The sequence below is a fragment of the Stenella coeruleoalba genome (assembly GCF_951394435.1).
Source record: "Stenella coeruleoalba genome assembly, chromosome: 2".
Classification (NCBI taxonomy): Eukaryota; Metazoa; Chordata; class Mammalia; order Artiodactyla; family Delphinidae; genus Stenella; species Stenella coeruleoalba.
The window spans coordinates 133,045,937-133,064,664 of NC_137147.1; the positions used below are offsets into that span (position 1 = coordinate 133,045,937).

General features: G+C 42.7%; 1 protein-coding gene across 4 annotated transcripts in view; it reads left to right on the top strand.

Moving 5' to 3' along the window:
- Positions 1 to 902: 902 nt before the first annotated feature.
- The window catches only part of SIN3A (SIN3 transcription regulator family member A), a 62,160-nt gene continuing 44,334 nt past the window's right edge, over positions 903 to 18,728 (top strand). Inside the window, exons 1-2 of one of the 4 annotated variants that reach the window (XM_079914852.1) lie at positions 903 to 1,352; positions 18,370 to 18,591. In XM_079914852.1, the coding sequence (XP_079770978.1) occupies positions 18,403 to 18,591 (189 nt within the window). In that variant the 5' untranslated portion in view covers positions 903 to 1,352; positions 18,370 to 18,402. Of the gene's footprint in view, positions 1,353 to 15,509; positions 15,529 to 15,557; positions 16,622 to 18,369; positions 18,592 to 18,728 lie in introns of those variants that run through there. The other 3 variants (XM_079914851.1, XM_079914854.1, XM_079914853.1) reach the window with 3 other exon arrangements.

The following is an 18,728-nucleotide window of genomic DNA, read 5'->3' on the forward strand; positions in this document are numbered from 1 at the left end:
CTCATTTTGGTTATCTCCGCCCTCTTAGGACTTGCATATTCAGGTTTAGGGAGTGTCGGCGATAGAAGTATGCAGCCACCACTAGCTGCGGGCTGAACAACCCCTGGGGCTATTCCTCGATTTTGGTCTCCAGCCCTTAATCTTGTATTCTATACTTACTGAAAGGAGCTGTCGGCTGCTCCGTATATTTGTGTTTACAAGGAGGCAGTGTGCGGAAATGTAAATTGTAGAGAACTGGATGGGAATGATGAGGTTCTCTTTATCATTTTTTGTAAGGGGGTCCTGATGCTGCTGCCTCTCCCTTACAAATCCCAGGGCATCGAATTCCCGCTGCTGAGCTCCGCACCACCTCCTGTTTCAGGCCCTGGAACTCTCTGCGCTTCAGTCTCTAGTGTAAACATTCCACAAAAGGACTGCTAAGGTTCAGCCTCCTCGCGCAGGGCGGAGTCAGCTTCTTCCTAGACGGGCATCCTAGCCAATAGAGGCTCCTACCGGCGTCGAGATACCCAATCCGATGGTTGGGGGCGGGGCCTGGCCCGGCGGTGCGGTAGGAGGAGACTATCTCACGGACATTTTTACCCCACATCGGTTACTTACCTTCCTGGGGCAGCCAGAGAGCTAGGGGTAGCCTTCCAATGCAATGACTGGCGAGGGCGGGAGCGGAGTTGTTGGGCCTGTAGCTGAGAGGGCAAGGGGCGGGACATATGGAGTCCTCCAATGAGGCGTGAAGAGCTTCCCTGCCTCCTCCAATAGTGTTGCGGCTTGGGGGTGGGATTCAGCAATTCGTCTCCAATAGGCGGGGTTGAGTTAGGGAAGCTCCCCGCCAATAGGGGCGTGGAGAAGGTGAGCGGCTTTCCCCCCCCACTGCCCTCCCAGCCGGGGGGGAAGGGGCGGGTAGTCGGCAGCCAGGGTGCAGCGATTGGCTAAACCTTTGACAGGCGGATAGTACGGCCTGTGCGGAGCGAAGTTGAGTCTTCCCTCTGCGGGGCGGGCCGGGTGAGTGGGCGGGATTTCCCGGGTAACAGAGAAGCGGCCGCGGCGGTAGAGGCGGCGGAGACGGTTTCTCCATCTTCCCCCCCTCCCCTTCCCCCCTTGGAGTTTCCCTCCCTCCCTCCCTCCCTCCTTCCCAGTCTGGGCACTGGGGCCTGTGACCGCTTCGTTAGCGGAGAGGAGGCTGCCAGTCCGCTTTGGCGGGCCTGTGCCCCGCGCGTTTCTCGGGGCCTCCGTGCTGAGCCTGAGGCTCATGCTAGGAGGGACACGCAGTGAGAGCGGCCGAAGCAGCTTTGCGGTGAGAGCACGCCGGGCCGGGGTCGGGGCAGGGAGCCTGGTGGCGGGTAACGCCGGACTCGAGGGTGTGTATTTTTGGGGGGGACTGACCTCCTCGGCTTCCCGTAGAGCAGGCGGGCGGGAGGCGTGTGGATGTGTGAGGGGGGTGGGGGGCGGAGCGGGGTAGCTCTCGGTGCGGGAGGGGGAGGAGAGCGTAGTCCCGGTGCGCGCGGAGGGGGCGGGCTCTCGCGCCGCCGCTCAGGGGCGGGGCCGGCGCGCGCGTGCGATTGTGGAGAAAGGGGCGGGGCTGGGCCCTGTGCTAAGTGCTGTTTGCGGTCGACCACCCCTCCGGTCTTCCCGGGTTGGGCGGGGCCTCGGCTGGGCGGCCTTGCACTGGCCTGCTGGGGTGAAGGGACGGCCTGGGGGGTCTCCCGCTTGTGGCTTCGGGGCGCGGCAGGGAGGGGGCGTGAAGTCCGCCTTCCTCCGCCTTCCCGGGATCCGGTTGGCCGGAGGGGCAGTATGGAGCGGCGATGCCACTCCCCCTGGTCGTCCTCCCCCTTCCGCGGGTTTCCGCCTCCTTGGCAAGTGAGGCGGGGCTCGGGAAAGCCCGCTGTCCGGTCTGGCTGGGAGTCGCGGCGCCTAGATCTGCCCCGCCCTACGTCTCTTTGGGGTGGGAGGGGCCCCCAGACTGCAAACTGTGGAGATGTCAGGGCTTTCTCTTGTGGCTCAGCCATGCCTTTTGCCTGGGGCACGAGGGTCAGGTGCCAGAGCTGTTGTGTCTGCTTTTCTTGGTGCAGCATGGATGGCACCATGCAGCCTGGACAGTGGGATCGTGGTCCCCGCCCCTCCCCTCTCGGTTGTAATTATTGGGGCGAGGTGCTCAAGGTCCTTTCGTTGCAGTCTGCGGTCGAGTGCTGCTCGTGCTGAGACCGTGCTTCCGCAGCGGTGATGGTGGGGGGAGGGGCAGAGACTCATCAGAGACTAGAAATGTGGCCGGGGACAACCTTTCCTGGAGTTCCCTTGATGTTGGGTTACCGTGGCTGTACGGGGCGGGGTTTCCTCTGAGCCAATGGGATGGTGGGTAGTTAGACTTCGCCACTATTTCGGTGCCTTAGAACTTCAAACCCAGTTAGCCAAGAAAAGGATGTGCAAACTCCTCTTCCCAAGGCTGAAATTTAGAAAAGGAAGGGTTGGACTTACATTATATTAAAAAAATGATCTTTTATAGAAGATGGTGATTTTTTTTTTAAAACTCAGACTTTGAATGAAATACTCCAATTTCCTCAGTTTCTGCATTTTTGAATGCTTTAATTGTACTGGTGGTTCTGTTATTTAATTTCTCAAATAAATAAGTTGCAATTTAGGTAGCTTCAGGTGTTCTTGAAAAGTCTGCTTGTTTTATGTAATTCTGTTAGAACATCTAGACCACTTTCTATTTATATTCTATAAAACACTGTTCTTGCCCTATTTTTTTACAGAGAGTAGGGTGAAATCGAGGACTAGTGTAGCCTTGTGTATGTGACTTGTTGCCCTCCAACCTGTATTGGGAAATTGCCTTAGGACATTTCAAGTTTAATGAACCAGTTTAATTGAGGGTTTTGCTCTGAGTTGAGACATTATCTTTTCTTAAGAGAAATTACTTGTGTTTTCGATATTTTTCATGAGAAATTAAACAAGAAACAAATATGTTTATTTATGCACTAATATCTGAGCAAGCCCTCTGGCTAATTAGCTGAACTGAAGTTAAATTCTAGGTTTGTGCTTTGCTCAGTTGGGACTGAGAGCGTGGTGCCGTGTGCTATACTCATGTGAAGAGATTAAGCCTCACCTTCTTAGCTAAAGAAGTAGCAATGGCAACAGTAGCTTTTTAGTTTGGTTTATGGTGACTGTGGTAGAACTGGTGTGGAGGCAGAAAACCTGGGTGTTTTTCCTGATGCCATAAACTGACAAAGTTTGTGAAAAGAGTGGAGAATTTACCATTGGGAAAGTTTGGTCAACACATAATTGTACCTACCGTTTGCAATGCTGTGTGCTGGGAAACATAAAAGACCTAATTTATACCCTTAAAGAATATGTTGGGACTTCCCTGGTGGTGCAGTGGTTAAGAATCTGCCAGCCAATGCAGGCAACACGGGTTCGATCCCTGGTCCGGGAAGATCCCACATGCTGTGGAGCAACTAAGCACGTGCACCACAACTACTGAAGCCCGTGTGCCACAACTACTGAAACCTGCGAGCCACAACTACTGAGCCCACGTGCCACAACTACTGAAGCCTGCGTGTCTAGAGCCTGTGCTCCGCAACAAGAGAAGTCACCTCAATGAGAAGCCCGCGCACCACAACTAGAGAAAGCCTGCATGCAGCAACAAAGACCCAACGCAACCAAAAATAAATAAATAAATAATTTTAGTTATTTAAAAAAAAAAAAGAATATGGTGTCTGTTGGCGAACCAGAGTCAGAAGTCCCACATAGGCTTTAAGAATTCAAGTAAGAGCCTGGATATGCTGTATTAGGAAAGTTTTCATAAATGCTTGTTCTCTCTTCAAATATCAGTATCATATACTATAGTTTTGTCAGAGTCAGAGACCCTAGAGAGATTTGCATTTTGTAATTAAGATGTTTTCACCTAAAGAGTAAAAAAAAGCTTATTTTTTTTTATTTTTTAATTTTTTTGCGGTACGTGGGCCTCTCACTGTTGTGACCTCTCCCGTTGCGGAACACAGGCTCCGGACGCGCAGGCTCAGCGGCCATGGTTCACGGGCCCAGCCGCTCCTCGGCATGTGGGATCCTCCCGGACCGGGGCACGAACCCGTGTCCCCTGCATCGGCAGGCGGACTCTCAACCACTGCGTCACCAGGGAAGCCCCAAAATTTTATTTTTTTAAGGAAGGTGGTGTGTAGTAATTTGATAAAATTCCTGGCAAAGCATAGTCATGTTTACATCTTAAGTGCAAACAGACAAGATACTGGAGGGCTATTCGAGGCAGATATTAATGGCTGTGAATTTTAGTTGGAATTAAAAGATTATGTCCATGGCATTCAGTAATCTAGTGCAGTGCTTTCAAAGGCTTTCTTACTCTTCTGGATAACTCCATCAACCAAAAGTTTGTTAAGCTTTATTTTCTGTAGATTCTTATACAGATGATGTTAAATGCTTTTTCAAACTACACCCTCTGTCTCCTTGAATAATAATAAGAGAACTTAACATTTATCGAGCCCTTTACTACCCCCCAGGCACTGAGTTAAGTGTTATATATTTATTAATCTGTTTAATCTTCACTACAACCCTATGTAGTGGGTACTATGAAATCTATGTTTTAAAGGTGAGGAAACAGTGGGAAAGAGAAGTTAGACATATGCTAAGTGGCTAATCCAGAATTCGAACCCAGACATTCTGGTTCCAGAGTCCACACTCTTAATGCTATACTTCAGCTGCCTCTGGTCTAAGGGTAGTAAATGGAGAAGGAGCAGCGTGGGGTTTTTTTTTCCCCCACTTGTGGTAAAACATATATAATGTAAAATTTATGATTTTATCTATTTTTTAAATGTACAATTCAGTGATATTAAGTACATACACATTGTTGTGCAGTCATCACCATCATCCACATTTTGTTTATCTATTCATGTGTTGATAGACGTTTGGGTCGTTTCCACTTCTTGGCTATTGTGAGTAATGCGGCTGTGAACATGGGTGTATAAATATCTCTTCAAGTACTTGCTTTGAATTCTTTTGGATATATACCCAGAAGTGGAATTGCTAGGTCATATGGTAATTTTATGTTTAATTTTTGGAGGAAGCAGCAATGTGCTTTTTTTTTTAAATATTTATTTATTTGGTTGCATTGGGTCTTAGTTGTGGCACGCAGGATCTTTGTTGCCGCATGAGGGATCTTAAGTTGCGGCATGCAAACCCTTTGTTGCCGCATGTGGGATCTAGTTCCCTGATCAGGGATCAAACCCAGGCCCCCTGCATTGGGAGTGTGGAGTCTTAGCCACTGGACCACCAGGGAAGTCCCCAGCAATGTGCTTTTGAAAGCACATTGGGGGAAAAGATTGGGATTCAGGTTCTAAAGGTAAATTGAGTCAACATGCATTCTTTTTTAAAATTAATTTATTTGGCTGTGTTGGGTCTTAGTTGTAGCACGTGGGATCTTTCATTGTGGTGTGCAGGCTTCTCTCTGGTTGTGGTGCGCAGGCTCCAGAGCACGTGGGCTCAGTAGTTGCAGCGTGAGGGCTTATTTGCCCAGTGGCATGTGGGATCTTAGTTCCCTGACCAGGGATTGAATCCGCATCTCCTTTATTGGAAGGTGGATTCTTAACCACTTGACCACCAGCGAAGTCCCTCAGCATGCGTTCTTTTTTTTTTTCCTCTTAATTTATTTAATTAATTTATTCTTGGCTGCATTGGGTCTTCGTTGCTGTGCATGGGCTTTCTCTAGTTGCGGTGAGCGGGGGCTACTCTCCGTTGCGGTGCGCGGGCTTCTCATTGCAGTGGCTTCTCTTTGTTGCGGAGCACAGGCTCTTGGCGCGTGGGCTTCAGTAGTTGTGGCTCGCAGGCTCTAGAGCACAGGCTCAGTAGTTGTGGCGCATGGACTTAGTTGCTCTACGGCATGTGGGATCTTCCCCGACCAGGGCTTGAACCTGTGTCCCCTGCATTGGCAGGCAGATTCCTAACCATTGCGCCACCAGGGAAGCCCTCAACATGCATTCTTGACCACCTTTTTTTTTAATTGAAGTATAGTTGATGTACAATATTATGTAAGTTTCAGGTGTACAACAGAGTGATTCACAATTTTAAAGGTTATTGAGCATCTAAAATAGCTCTGGACTGACACAGGAAGAGTCTCTGTTCCCAAGAAGTTTACAGTCTTAGAAGGAAAGGTAAATATACATATAATATGATTTTACTACACATCAGTGTAGGTTGAGTGCATAAGAGTCAAGTGCAAAGAGCTGTAAGGAATTCAGAGGAGAGCCCACCTTTTGGTGGGAAGAGGAAGAGGGGACACTGAATGAGAAACAGGAGGGAGGAGTCTGAAATCATACATCTAGTTTAAGGGAGTTGTTAGGCTCAAAATACCCCCAGAGAGTGCTTTGGAATGTTAGAAGGGGTGGCATTGTATTGAAAATGGCACATGAATTGTCTCTCTTCCAGAGTTTGTGCATCCTGTTCTCTTCAGTTCGCAGATGTGATTGCTTCTACTGCTTTGGAAGGTAGTTAAGAATCACAGTGAAGAAATTATGGACTTGGCATAACTTGTTGCTGTTACTCTGTCAAGCTGAAGATATATTATTAATATGGTCAACTATTATTTCCTAATACTTCTTTTCTTTCACATGCCTTCCTGTTTCTGCTACTTTAATAAGTGAGTAGTAGAGGTAATACCTTAGGATTTTAATCTTTTTCTTGTTACAGTTTAAGTAATTAATTCTGGGTGTTTGTTTTTTGTTGAGGTTAAGGTCAAATAATGAAATTCATCTAGCAGCATACTTGGGTAGTCTGAATCAGGGTTCTGCCATTATTACATTATATTCTTTCCAAATGTCTCAAGGAGTTTTGTTTTTCTGACAGACATCTTTCTTTTTAAATATGAATTTTAATTGTCTTTATACAGTTATCTGTTCGATTGTCTTTTAACAACACATTACAAAAAAAACTTTGACTTTCTTTAGTTTTGTAACTTTCTTTTGGGATCTTTCTTCAAAAGACACGCCCCCCCCAAAAAACAAAACAAAACAAAACAAAAAATCACACAAAAGACATGCCCAGTGGGATTTGTTGTCAGTTATAACCAAATGCAGATTTTTTTTTTTTTTTGTCCTTGTATATTTGCAGGTCAACAACCTGATACTGGTTTTCATCAGGGAGAGCTATACAGTGGCTCACAGTTCATCTAGATTGGGACTTTACTTTCTTGATAGCCTCAGTGCCTAGGACAATGCTGGCACACAGGTGATAGATAAGTAGTTTACAGCCTGAACTCTGTTGGCATTTTAAAGTTTGCTAACTAGAGGATACCTCTGTTTAGTTGGCAGTTGGCTTCAAAATTAGTTAGGCGTTTATTGGTAGCAGTTCCTAACTGATACATCTCTTTTTTGCTCCTCCCTTCTTTTGCTTTTGTACTCCTCACCCCCTCTTCTGTGTGTGTGCCTGCATGTTACTTGTATTTATCAGCTTCGTGGCAATGGATGTTTCCTCAGTCCTGCTGGTATCCTCCAGGTGCCAGGCTTATTGACTTGCAGGCTGTTGAAGGATATATGGAGCCACAGTCTCTTGTCTGCAGCTCTGAAATGCAAGAATTTTTGTTTGTTTGTTTTTTGGTAAGTTTGGTTCCACAACTAATTTAGGGGGACAACCTGTTCTACGCTGTCCCACTTGGTACAGAAATGTGAACGTGCGTGATTATAGAGAGCTACTCTATGCGCCGTATTAGCTTTCCAAAATCTAAACAATACTGATAACTCTCAAATTTCTGTCTCTCCCTGGGGACCTCTCCTTTGTACTGTAGATGAACAAATCCAGTGGCCCACTTCATATTTCCTCTTGGATATCTAACAGGCATCTTTGACTTCTCTCTTTTTCACACGTGGTCTATCAGCAAATAAATACTATTTGCTCTCTATTCAAAATACTATCCAGAATTTGACCAACTTGATACCACCCCCTAGCCCCCAACTACAGCAGTGAGTGCCACTAACATCTCTAGCTTGGGTTATATCAGTAGCACCTTAACTGTTCTCTTTGCTTTGTTATTGCCCCTCTTCAGTCTGTTCTTAACATATTGATAGCAACCCAAGTGATTCTCTGCTTAAAACCCTCCAACGGCTTCCCATTTCAGTCTGAGTTCTTATTATGACCTACGAGAACAAACACGGTATGCTCCCTATCTACTACCCCCAACTCCATTACCTCTCTGACTTCATTTCCTACTAGTCTCTCTTTCCTCCATTCTGCTCCAACTACGTGGCCTTTTTGCTTTTCTCGGAAAATACCAAGCACATATGTATATCAGAGTCTTCGTGTTTGCTGTCCCCTCTGCCTATAATGGTTCTTCTACTGATTTCTACATGGGTAACTCCTTACTTCATTTACTCAAAAGTTACTTTATATTAGTGAGGCACTCTTTGGTCACCCTTGTCTAAAATTTCAAAAATCTTCTGCTTTTTCTTCTTAGCACTTGTCACTGTCTGATATTCTGAACACTGTTTATTATCTTGTTGTCTATTTCTCCCACTAAAATGTAAACTTCCTGAGGGAGGAGAGTTTTGTTTTATTTACATCTATATCCCTAGCTCCCAGAACAATTCCTGGCACATAGTATGTGCTCAGTAAATATTAGAGGATGCATGCATGTGTGAATGAATGATTTGGTTTCCATCACAGCAAAGCACTATGCTAAGCACGGTGGAGGATACAAAGATGGTTAAAAGTTTGTGTGCCCATGTCTGTGTAGGGGCAGAAATATAGCTAATAGGATAGAGGCGGTATGAGGTGAGTGACACATCTGTCATCTTAAGAACTACCTTGCGTTCTATTCTTTATAATGCTTTCTTTATAGCTTCGGCTAGTGTATCTTCTGTTACACTTAGTCTTGTTTTATACCATTCCTAGTTAGTTTATAGAAACCTTGTCACACAAACTAAATGTTAATGTCCTTGAGAATAGGTATACACCATGATTTCCTTCTTTTATATTCCCCTACTATTATACTTAATTTTTAAAAAACTTCAAAAAAATTTATTTATTTGGCTGCGCCAGTTCATAGTCGCAGCACATGAGATTTTTAGTTGTGGCATGCAGGATCTTTAGTTGTGGCATGCGGGATCTAGTTCCCTGACCAGGGATCGAACCCGGGCCCCCTGCATTGGGAGTGTGGAGTCTTAACCACTGGACCACCAGGGGAGTCCCTAAACGTTTCATTTTGAAATAATTTTAGGCTTAAAAGAAGTTGCAAAAAATAATACAAAGAATTGCCATAGTACAGTGATCAAATCAGAATGTGAACATTGATATAATTATTAATATCTTTTGAATTGAACCAGATATTTTCTTGTCCATATTCTACCTATAACATCAGTGTCAGTTAGACCCAATATTAGTTTTTGAGTTTCTTTTTGAGCAGTATTAACTACTTGTAAAGATTTATATTTAATGACTTTATTCTTTATTAGAGGTCTTCAGAAGAACGAAGAGAAAATTTACTTATTTTCTTTTTAATGGAATAAACTCATTTTAGTTATTACCGCTTATACATCTGACCTATATTGTAGGATATTGATGATCTTAGTTATCCTATATCTTGAAATGTTTTGGTCTTTTATCATCTTAGGAATTACTTTAGCATTACTCATCAATTATTCCCAACTGTGCTAAAAAAAAAAAACTAAAATAATAAGAAAATGGAAGAATGATGAATTGCCTAGAAGGATGATGCAGTAGTAAAATAAGTCATCACTACTTCAATTTTCTTACTGCTTTGCCCAAAGCATTACAGCATCTTTCAAGAAAGTGTACAAGAAGTTGGGGGATGCCATCTTAAACATTATGTAAGATGTTACACCATTTGGGGTGAAAAGGATATGAAAGTTCTTTATACTACTGTTTTTACAGTTTTTTTACATTTTCATTCAACATGTTTGATAACCCGTAATCTTTCGTTTTCCTCTAATAATGGCAAAGACAAGAAAACTAACAGGAAGACATTTCACAGTTATTAGAGGAACTAATAGATGAAAGCAGTGCAACTGATAGCAACACTGTAGGCTGTAATGATGATGGTAGAATTGATTGTATAAGCCAAGCTGCAGACTTTGAGTCTTCAGATGACAGTATCCTAGATGAATTTTCTCAAACTGAAGAATTTATGAGTGGACAATATACTTCTGAGGGCGGGGTGTGGGCGGGGAGTATGATGTCCTCATCGAGGAGTCATTCAACAGGAAGGACTTCAGAATGCAATATTTTCTTTCTTTCTTTCTTTCTTTCTTTCTTTCTTTGGCTGTGCCGGGTCTTAGTTGCAGCATGCGGGAATCTTCATTGTGGCATGCAGGATCTTCGTTGTGGCATGTGGGATCTAGTTCCCTGACTAGGGATGGAACCTGGGCCCCCTGCATTGGGAGTGTGGAGTCTTAGCCACTGGACCACCAGGGAAGTCCCCAGAGTGCAATATTTTCAAGAAGAATCCAAACCATTCCAATTTGCTAAAAGCATGTACAATGGTGTTCTTTCATCTTTTATGATGTTTTTATACCAAAACTTACTTGATGTGGTTTGTAAGTGGACAGATGCCAAAGACAGGTGTGTGTACGGAGGTGACTGGAAGGAAACATGTAGAAATGAAAAAGAAAAATCATTGGATTGATAGTTTAATTGGTATTTATTAGTCTAAAACTGAGAACGCTTGCATTTGTGGAGCGTAGAAGATGATCGTCCTGGGCTTCCCTGGTGGCGCAGTGGTTGGGAGTCCGCCTGCCGATGCAGGGGATGCGGGTTCGTGCCCGAGTCCAGGAAGATCCCACATGCCACGGAGCGGCTGGGCCTGTGAGCCATGGCTGCTGAGCCTGTGCGTCCGGAGCCTGTGCTCTGCAACGGGAGAGGCCACAACAGTGAGAGGCACCGCAAAAAAAAAAAAAAAAAAAAAAGATGATCGTCCTCTCTTCAGCAAAATTAAGAAGTAAGTTTTCAAAGTTGTGTTTGATCATGTGAGGGGGGGAAAAAAAAACCCAAGAGTGACAGTAAGCTAGAACTTTACTTGAGATTTACGTGAAATCTAGAATCAAAGTTTATAGAATGGCTATGTTCCAAGTTCATCCATGACAGTTGATGACTAGTCAGTTGCATTGTAAAGAATAGTGCCTGTTTTGGGTATTTATATCTTCAAAACCAGGAAAATACGGAATAAAAATTTGGATTTGCTGTTTAAATTCTTTTTTTTAATTAACTAATTAATTTATTTTAAAATTAATTAATTTATTTTTGGCTGTGTTGGGTCTTCATTGCTGTGCACAGGCTTTCTCTAGTTGTGGCGAGCGAGGGCTACTCTTCTTTGCGGTGTGCCGGCTTCTCATTGCGTTGGCTTCTCTTGTTGCGGAGCACAGGCTCTAGGCGTGTGGGCTTTGGTAGTTGTGGCGCACGGGCTTAGTTGCTCCGCGGCATGTGGGATCTTCCTGGACCAGGGATCGAACCCGTGTCCCCTGCATTGGCAGGCGGATTCTTAAACACTGCGCCACCAGGCAAGTCCTAAATTCTTACTAAAATTTCTAATAAAGGTATTTTTAGCCCAAATGATAAATGATAATGCAATGATAAGTTTTTGTGGTATACTGAGGGTTAAAGGTGAACCACATGTCGTAAAGAAAGCAGTGTTATTGTCTGCATATACAAAATAATTGTCCTGAGTCACCTTGTTAAAAATTGTTGTTACACTGTAGTATGACGTAACTCCACCAAAGTTCACAGAAGGTATATGTCAAATGGGATTGTCATTATATTATATCGTTTCTCAACCTTGGCACTACTGATATTTTGGGCTGAATGATTCTTTGTTGTGGGGGGCTATCCTGTACACTGTAGGATGTTTGGCAACATCCCTGGCCTCTATTCATGAGATGCCAGTAGCACCCCTCTCCTGGAATTGTGACAACCAAAAATGTCTTCCAACATTGCCAAATGCGCCCTGGGGGCAAAATCTCCCCAGGTTGGGGGACCACCTCATCAGAAGAATGTGAAACTACTTTCAGGGGAGGCTTGGGTATCAGATATTATGGTGTTTTGAGAAGAATGGGTTGTTAATTTTGTTGAGTGATTATTCTGAGTAGTATGGGAAATATAAATAGATTGACTTTTTCATTCTGGAACACTTTTTTCATTTTCTAGCAGATTTAAATCCAGAAGTGGATCTTTGGACAGATTTTGAAGTAGACTGTGGCAGGCAGTTTTACTGGGTTGAAATAATTACATTCACTTAATGCTTTGATAAAAATTTCTTTGCTTTTGAAGAGAAGCCTTCCATTTTTTCAAGAGTATTCATTGAAATAAACTGACCAGGGCACAATTTTATGTGATTTCATGTGATGTTGACCACCAGGAAGAGAATAATTTCAGATTTTTTTCTTATATAAATAAAAGAACTTTAAAGTGTGCCTAATTCAAGATAATATCAACACAAAATCAAGAGGCACTAAAGGGTCAACCATAAATTAAATGCATTTCAAAAAGAAAGCGTGTAGACTTAAAACCCTCTGTAATAAGGTGGTTTGTTCCATACACACTGTTACTTTGAACTTATCTTGACTGAAATAATTCTGTTGTTTCCATTTAAGCCAATTTGTGAAATTTAATTTAAATGAAAATATTCTTTAAAGTTAGATTTTCCATTTGGATTCTAATAATTATGGAGAGATGTCTGGATATTTAGGAGGCCAACTCTTTATTGTGATTAAAGACATTTAGGTTGTAAAACTAGAAAGTTGGTTTTTATTTTTCTTGTTCTGAAAGGATTAGCTTTTACCTCTGCCCTTCTAACATTTGTCCGAAACGTGTCACATTCGCTCGTCAGTTGTCTTGCCCTACTCCAGAATACTCCCCTGCAATATCAGAATTATCCTGCTCTAGTTACTTTATTTGGGAATTATGATTTCTTTGCCTGATGATTTGGAGCTATTCCCACTTTTTATTATAACGCATGGCCAGATGACTATGTAGTGTTCTGTGCCATTGTTTGTTCACATTAGTCTCTCTTTACTAGTTTCTGTCCCTCAAAGTGCCTTTATTTTTGGCTTTTTAAATTCCATCTTCTTAGACTAGTGTTTTGATAACAGGGTAAGCTTCAGATCTGAAACAGTTGGAGACTGTAGTGGCAGACGAAAATCATGTCAGCTGAAGCAGGACTTGAGAGTAGTTTTCTGTCTTGTGGCTCCATCATTTGGCATTCAGATACTTACATTTCTACTCCAGATTGATCATGTATTCCAAGGAGAAAGGGTCTATCTACCATCTTGTTCCTTTAACCAGCTATGTGACCTTGAAAACGTCACTTAATTTCTTTGAGTATTAGTTTGCCTCTAAATAGGAGGCTTCTGGGTGTGCTCATGTGACAGGACAGTTGTGAGGAGCACATCAACTGATAGCAGTTAGATATGGAAGACTTGATTGTTGTGGATCAGGAAATGTCCTATTCAGTGCTGGAGCCCCAACACTAAAGCACAGGGCCTGGCACTCGGGAATTATTTGTGGGGCGAATGAATTGGCAAAGATTTTAAATAGCTGTTTATTGCCTGTAAGTCCAAAGTTACTGTAATATTTTAATTTCATCCTGTATCCCCCATGCCCTAATTCATCCCTAATTTTCAAGATATAACTAAACATTTACCTTCTCCGTAGACTCTTTCTCACTGTACACACTTCTTCTCCCTTCCAAGTTTCTAGTGCTCATTAGTACCACTTGTGAACTAGTTTGTATTGTTAGCTTATCCTTCCAAGATTTGATATAATTTTATAGTTGACACCCATATATGCACACTACCTGGATTTTACCATTACCATTTTTACAGTACTTCCTTTATCATATCCATCTATCCATTCTTCCATCTATCAATCCAAACTGATTTCTTGATGGTATTCTAAGTACATTTCAGACATTAGTACACTTTCTTTTTTTCAGGCCCTTGAAAGTGAAAGCGTGGTGTCCTGGCCACTGGACCGCCAGAGAATTCCTTACACTTTCGTCTAAGTACCTGAGCATGCATTTCCTTATCTAGAGTTCAATGCTTGTTTCTAGCCTTTTCCTTTTGATGCAGATTTATATACAATGAAATGCACAAATCTTAAGAGTACATTGTGTATGTGTTGAGATCACCCTGTATATATTCTGTAGCTTATTCTTTTCACTTATTATGTCCAGGACAGCTTTCCTTGTAGATGAACCCTGATCTTTCTAATTGCTACATAGTTTTCCTAATATGGATGGATCAAGTTTATTTAGCTATTGATAGACATTTAAATTTTTTATACTTTGCTGCAGTAAATATATTTGGCAGATGTATAGTATAGAGACCTAGAAGTGGAGTTGCTAGGTGATTAAAGGGTATGCACATTTTCAATTTAATTAAAAAATTTAATAAAAGCCTGCAAGTTGCCAACCAAATAGTCTATAACAATTAAAACTTACACCAGTAGTGTTTCCCTGCATTCTCACCTACGCTGAATATCATCATTCTCTTAATTTTTGGCAGTTCCTTTGGGAAATCGTTTTACTTTATATTTCTTTGAATACTAGTGAGGCTGTATATGGTCTTTCCAACTAGTTTTTAAGCTTTTCTAGGGCAAGGGCTGAGATCATCTACCACCTTCATATCTGCTCCCTGAGTATTTGCTAACTGAATGGATGAGTGCTGCCAAAGCATTCCTGCTGTTGGGTTGAGGCTGAAGAAGGGATGAATGAGCTAAGTGTGTGAGACGTTAAAGCTGAAGTTGCTCAATGCATGTGTGTGTTAAATAAATAAAGGAACTCTTCTTTCCTCCTTGTTTTCTCCTCTTCTGTGTGAGGCAGGATAGTGAGGTAGTTAAGAATCCAGGCTCTGGGGACTTACCTGGTGGTCCAGTGATTAAGACTCCACGCACCCAATGCAGGGGGCCTGGGTTCGATCCCTGATCGGGGAACTAAGATCCCACATACCGCAACTAAGCCCACATGCGCTGCAGCTACTGAGCCTGTACGCTCTAGGGCCCTCGTACTGCAACTAGGGAAGCCCGCACGCCAAAACTAGAGAGCCCAAACACCACAATGAAGAGCCAGTGCAGCCAAAATAAATAAATTAATTAATTTTTTAAAAAGGATATACTTCTGTATTCAATTAAAAAAAAAAAAGAATCCAGGCTCTGGAGACAGATTTTGTGGATTCATATCCCAGCTTTGCCTTTTAGCTGTGCAACCTTGGGCAATTTTAATCTTTGTGTTTCAGTTTTCTCATTTATAACATAGAGAATAGTAGTACCTTGCTTATAGGGTTGTTGTAGGCATTAAATTATTATTGGTAAATTGTATAGAATGGTGCTTGGCATTCAGTATATGCTGTTATTATGTTAACTATGTTATCTTTCCCTTCTGCATGTACAGTATTTGAGCATCTGTGATGAGTGTCTGGAATGTGACAGTTGAAAAGGACTCTACCTTGAAGCTTATAGACTTGAGGCTTGTTTAGGGGAGTGGGAAGACACTTGACAGGCCTGGATGATAGGGTGGGGACTGAAAGGATGTAATTGGTAAGTTAAATTGTCCCCCCAGTGAGTAAGGAAGAATTTTGAAGGCGAAGTTAAGGAATTTAGGTTGTTATTGTTGTTTTGTTTTGGGGGGTTTTTTGTTTGTTTGTTTTTGGGTTTTGGGTTTTTTTGGCTGTGCTGCGCGGCTTGAGATCTTAGTTCCCCGACCAGGGATTGAACCCCAGACCCTCAGCAGTGAGAGTGCCGAACCTTAACCACTGGACCACCAGGGAATTCCTGGATTGTTTTCTTAAGTGATGGGAAGCCATCACTTAAGATGATGGATTTACAGCTGGATTGGATTTGCATTTGAGACCAACTTTTTTTTTTTTTAATATTTATTTATTATTTATTTATTTTGGCTGCGCTGGGTCTTAGTTGCAGCTTGCAGGATCTTCACTGCGGCATGCAGGATCCTTAGTTGCGGCACGCATGCAGGATCTAGTTCCCCAACCAGGGATCAAACCCAGGCCCCCTGCATTGGGAGCGCGGAGTCTTACCCACTGGACTACCAGGGAAGTCCTGAGGCTGACCATTTTGAAAGCAGTGTAGAGGGTAGACTAGATGGGAGAGAGGCTGGAGGGTGTTGGTAACAATTGAGGTAAGGGATGATAAGGTCTTGAAATGAGGGTGTGTCTGTATGGCTAGAGAAGAAGCAATTGATTTGAGAACCACTTCGGGAATAGAATTAAGAGTGGTTATTGTTAAAGAAGTAAAGTACAGTTCAGAGAAAGTGCAGACCCTGGGCGGTCTCTATAGTGTCATAGAGATGGTCTGGAAGGCAAACTCTGTAGAGGCAAATGAAGTTAAATACTTTATAGAATCACAGTCACTTTATAAAACAAATGATATTTTAATAGCTAAAAGATAGGACATGATCTCAGAGTAAAGCATAGTTCTTTAATACTTAACCTATGAAAAACTCACTGCAATCCCCTCTCCCCCCGCTCTTTTTCATTTTCCTATAGACTTCTCCACAGACCAGCATTTGGCAATCACTAGAGTAGTCTAATTACATCCTTTTGCAAGTAAGGAAGCAGGACCAAAGTTATACAGCTTCGAGTCAGAGTTTGGACTAGAATCCAGGTCTTGACAGGTACTTTAGTTTTTTTCCATAGTCCTATGCTGTGCTCTTCTGATCTAAATTTGGTTTTCCATTTATGAGGTATTGACTGGCTTTTGGTTCCAGAGATTAATCTCAGATGTGTTTAAGCATCTAAGTTTCAAGCCAGTGGAACCCAAAAACAAACTGTGATCTAGATCATGGGTATACATAGAAGTAGCAGCCAAAAAGTCTTTAAGACTTTTCAGTCTTGTCCATTTATTAGACTTATCCCCAAGTAGGTTGAGATTGAGTGTTCATAGAAATTTGGGAGACTTAGTCCTTTGATCTAAAGTTATAGTCAATAGGGACTTCCCTGGTGGTTCAGTGGTTAAGACTTTGCGCTTCCAATGCAGGGGGTGTGGGTTCGATCCCTTGTAGGGGAACTAAGATCCCACATGCCGCACAGCGTGGCTAAATAAATAAGTAAATAAATAAGTTATAGTCAACAGAAAGGATATTTATAGCTTGTGATTTACAGAAAGATAACATTGAAAATAGCTGGCTTGCAAATGAAACAGTTGTGCTCCTGTGTCAGAGTCTAACTTAGGTTTGTAAGGTGTGAGAAAAACCCAAGACACTATTTCAAGGCTGAGCATTCGAGTGGCAGGCAGGTTGAGGATGATGGCGAGGATGATGGCGAGGATGATGGTGAGGACGGAGAAGGGGTGAAGCAGCCTTGAGGAGTCCTTGTGAGGACTGCTTCCCCTCAGAGCATGCACGGTCCCAGGGAATGAAGAAAAAAGGTATGGGTGGATGTAGAAAGTAGGTAAAAGCCCCCCACCCCCAGTCTTAAAAAGAGCCTTACTTTAGGTGGAGAGGGAGTGGCTTGGAGATCTGTTACTGTATTTTTAATCTTACCACAGCAGTGGTGTCTTTTTAAAGTTTTTTTTGTGACCAAAAATTGGTAGGCCTTGGCCCTATTTTGTCTTCGGATGACTGGAGCATTCTTTCGTATTGATATGCTTATGTTAATGATACCGATGTTGGAAAAGCTCTGAGAAGACCCATCTGGATTCCTGGCCATAGTGTTTATTAGACTTTTTGTGTGCTGCAGGAAAGGAAGTGTTCCCCTACAGGGAGATGATTAAACTAAGGGATTCTGGAATCCCTTTAGGATTAAAGAATGTTAGAATCAGGAGAAACCTTAGCAATGGTCTATTTCAATCTTATTTTATTTTCGGAGAAACAAACTCACATGGAACGAGGAACTTGTTGAGGCGTACATAGTTTCTTAAATTGCCAAGTCTAGAACCATCGTCTTCTTACACCTGGCCTAGTGTTCTTACCATGATACCATTTAATTGTTGAAACAATTCATATTTTAAAAAGTAGACGGGAATTATAGTACTTGCTTTTGAGAGGAGTTAGGAAGAAACACTTGAATGTTTTTATAGCATGTGAATAATATAATTAATGTTAGGGATGATGACGCTTGACAAAACCAGAGAATGAAGAAAGGTGTATCTTTGTGTTTTTAAATTGGAGGTTATTTTTCAACTCTAGTACCAGAGTAATTCAAACTATGTTATTATTTAAATTTTGTCTTTCAGTTATAATAATCTGTCCACTGTTGGGAGTGTGTGCACCAGCGTGCACAAAACTACCCAGTGATTATCTCTAGGATGAAGTAGATAATCATTGATTCTGGGAGTTGAGCTTATACCAGTTTGGGTGACTGGTTGTACACATTGTATTGGAGTGCGAATTGGTTTGCATGTCATTGCTTTTCATTTCTGCAGGTTTTGTAGTGCATCCCTGAGCATGAGTGCAGAATGAAGCGACGTTTGGATGACCAGGAGTCACCGGTGTATGCGGCCCAGCAGCGTCGGATCCCTGGTAGCACAGAGGCTTTTCCTCACCAGCACCGGGTGCTTGCCCCTGCCCCTCCTGTGTATGAAGCGGTGTCTGAGACCATGCAGTCAGCCACAGGAATTCAGTACTCTGTGACACCCAGTTACCAGGTAAACTGGAGCCCGTCAAGGGACTAGGGGTGAAAGAGGAACACTGGTGATTTTACCCAATTAAAAAATTTTTATTAAACATTCAGATATTAAAAAACTTATTTATGGGGGCTTCCCTGGTGGTGCAGTGGTTGAGA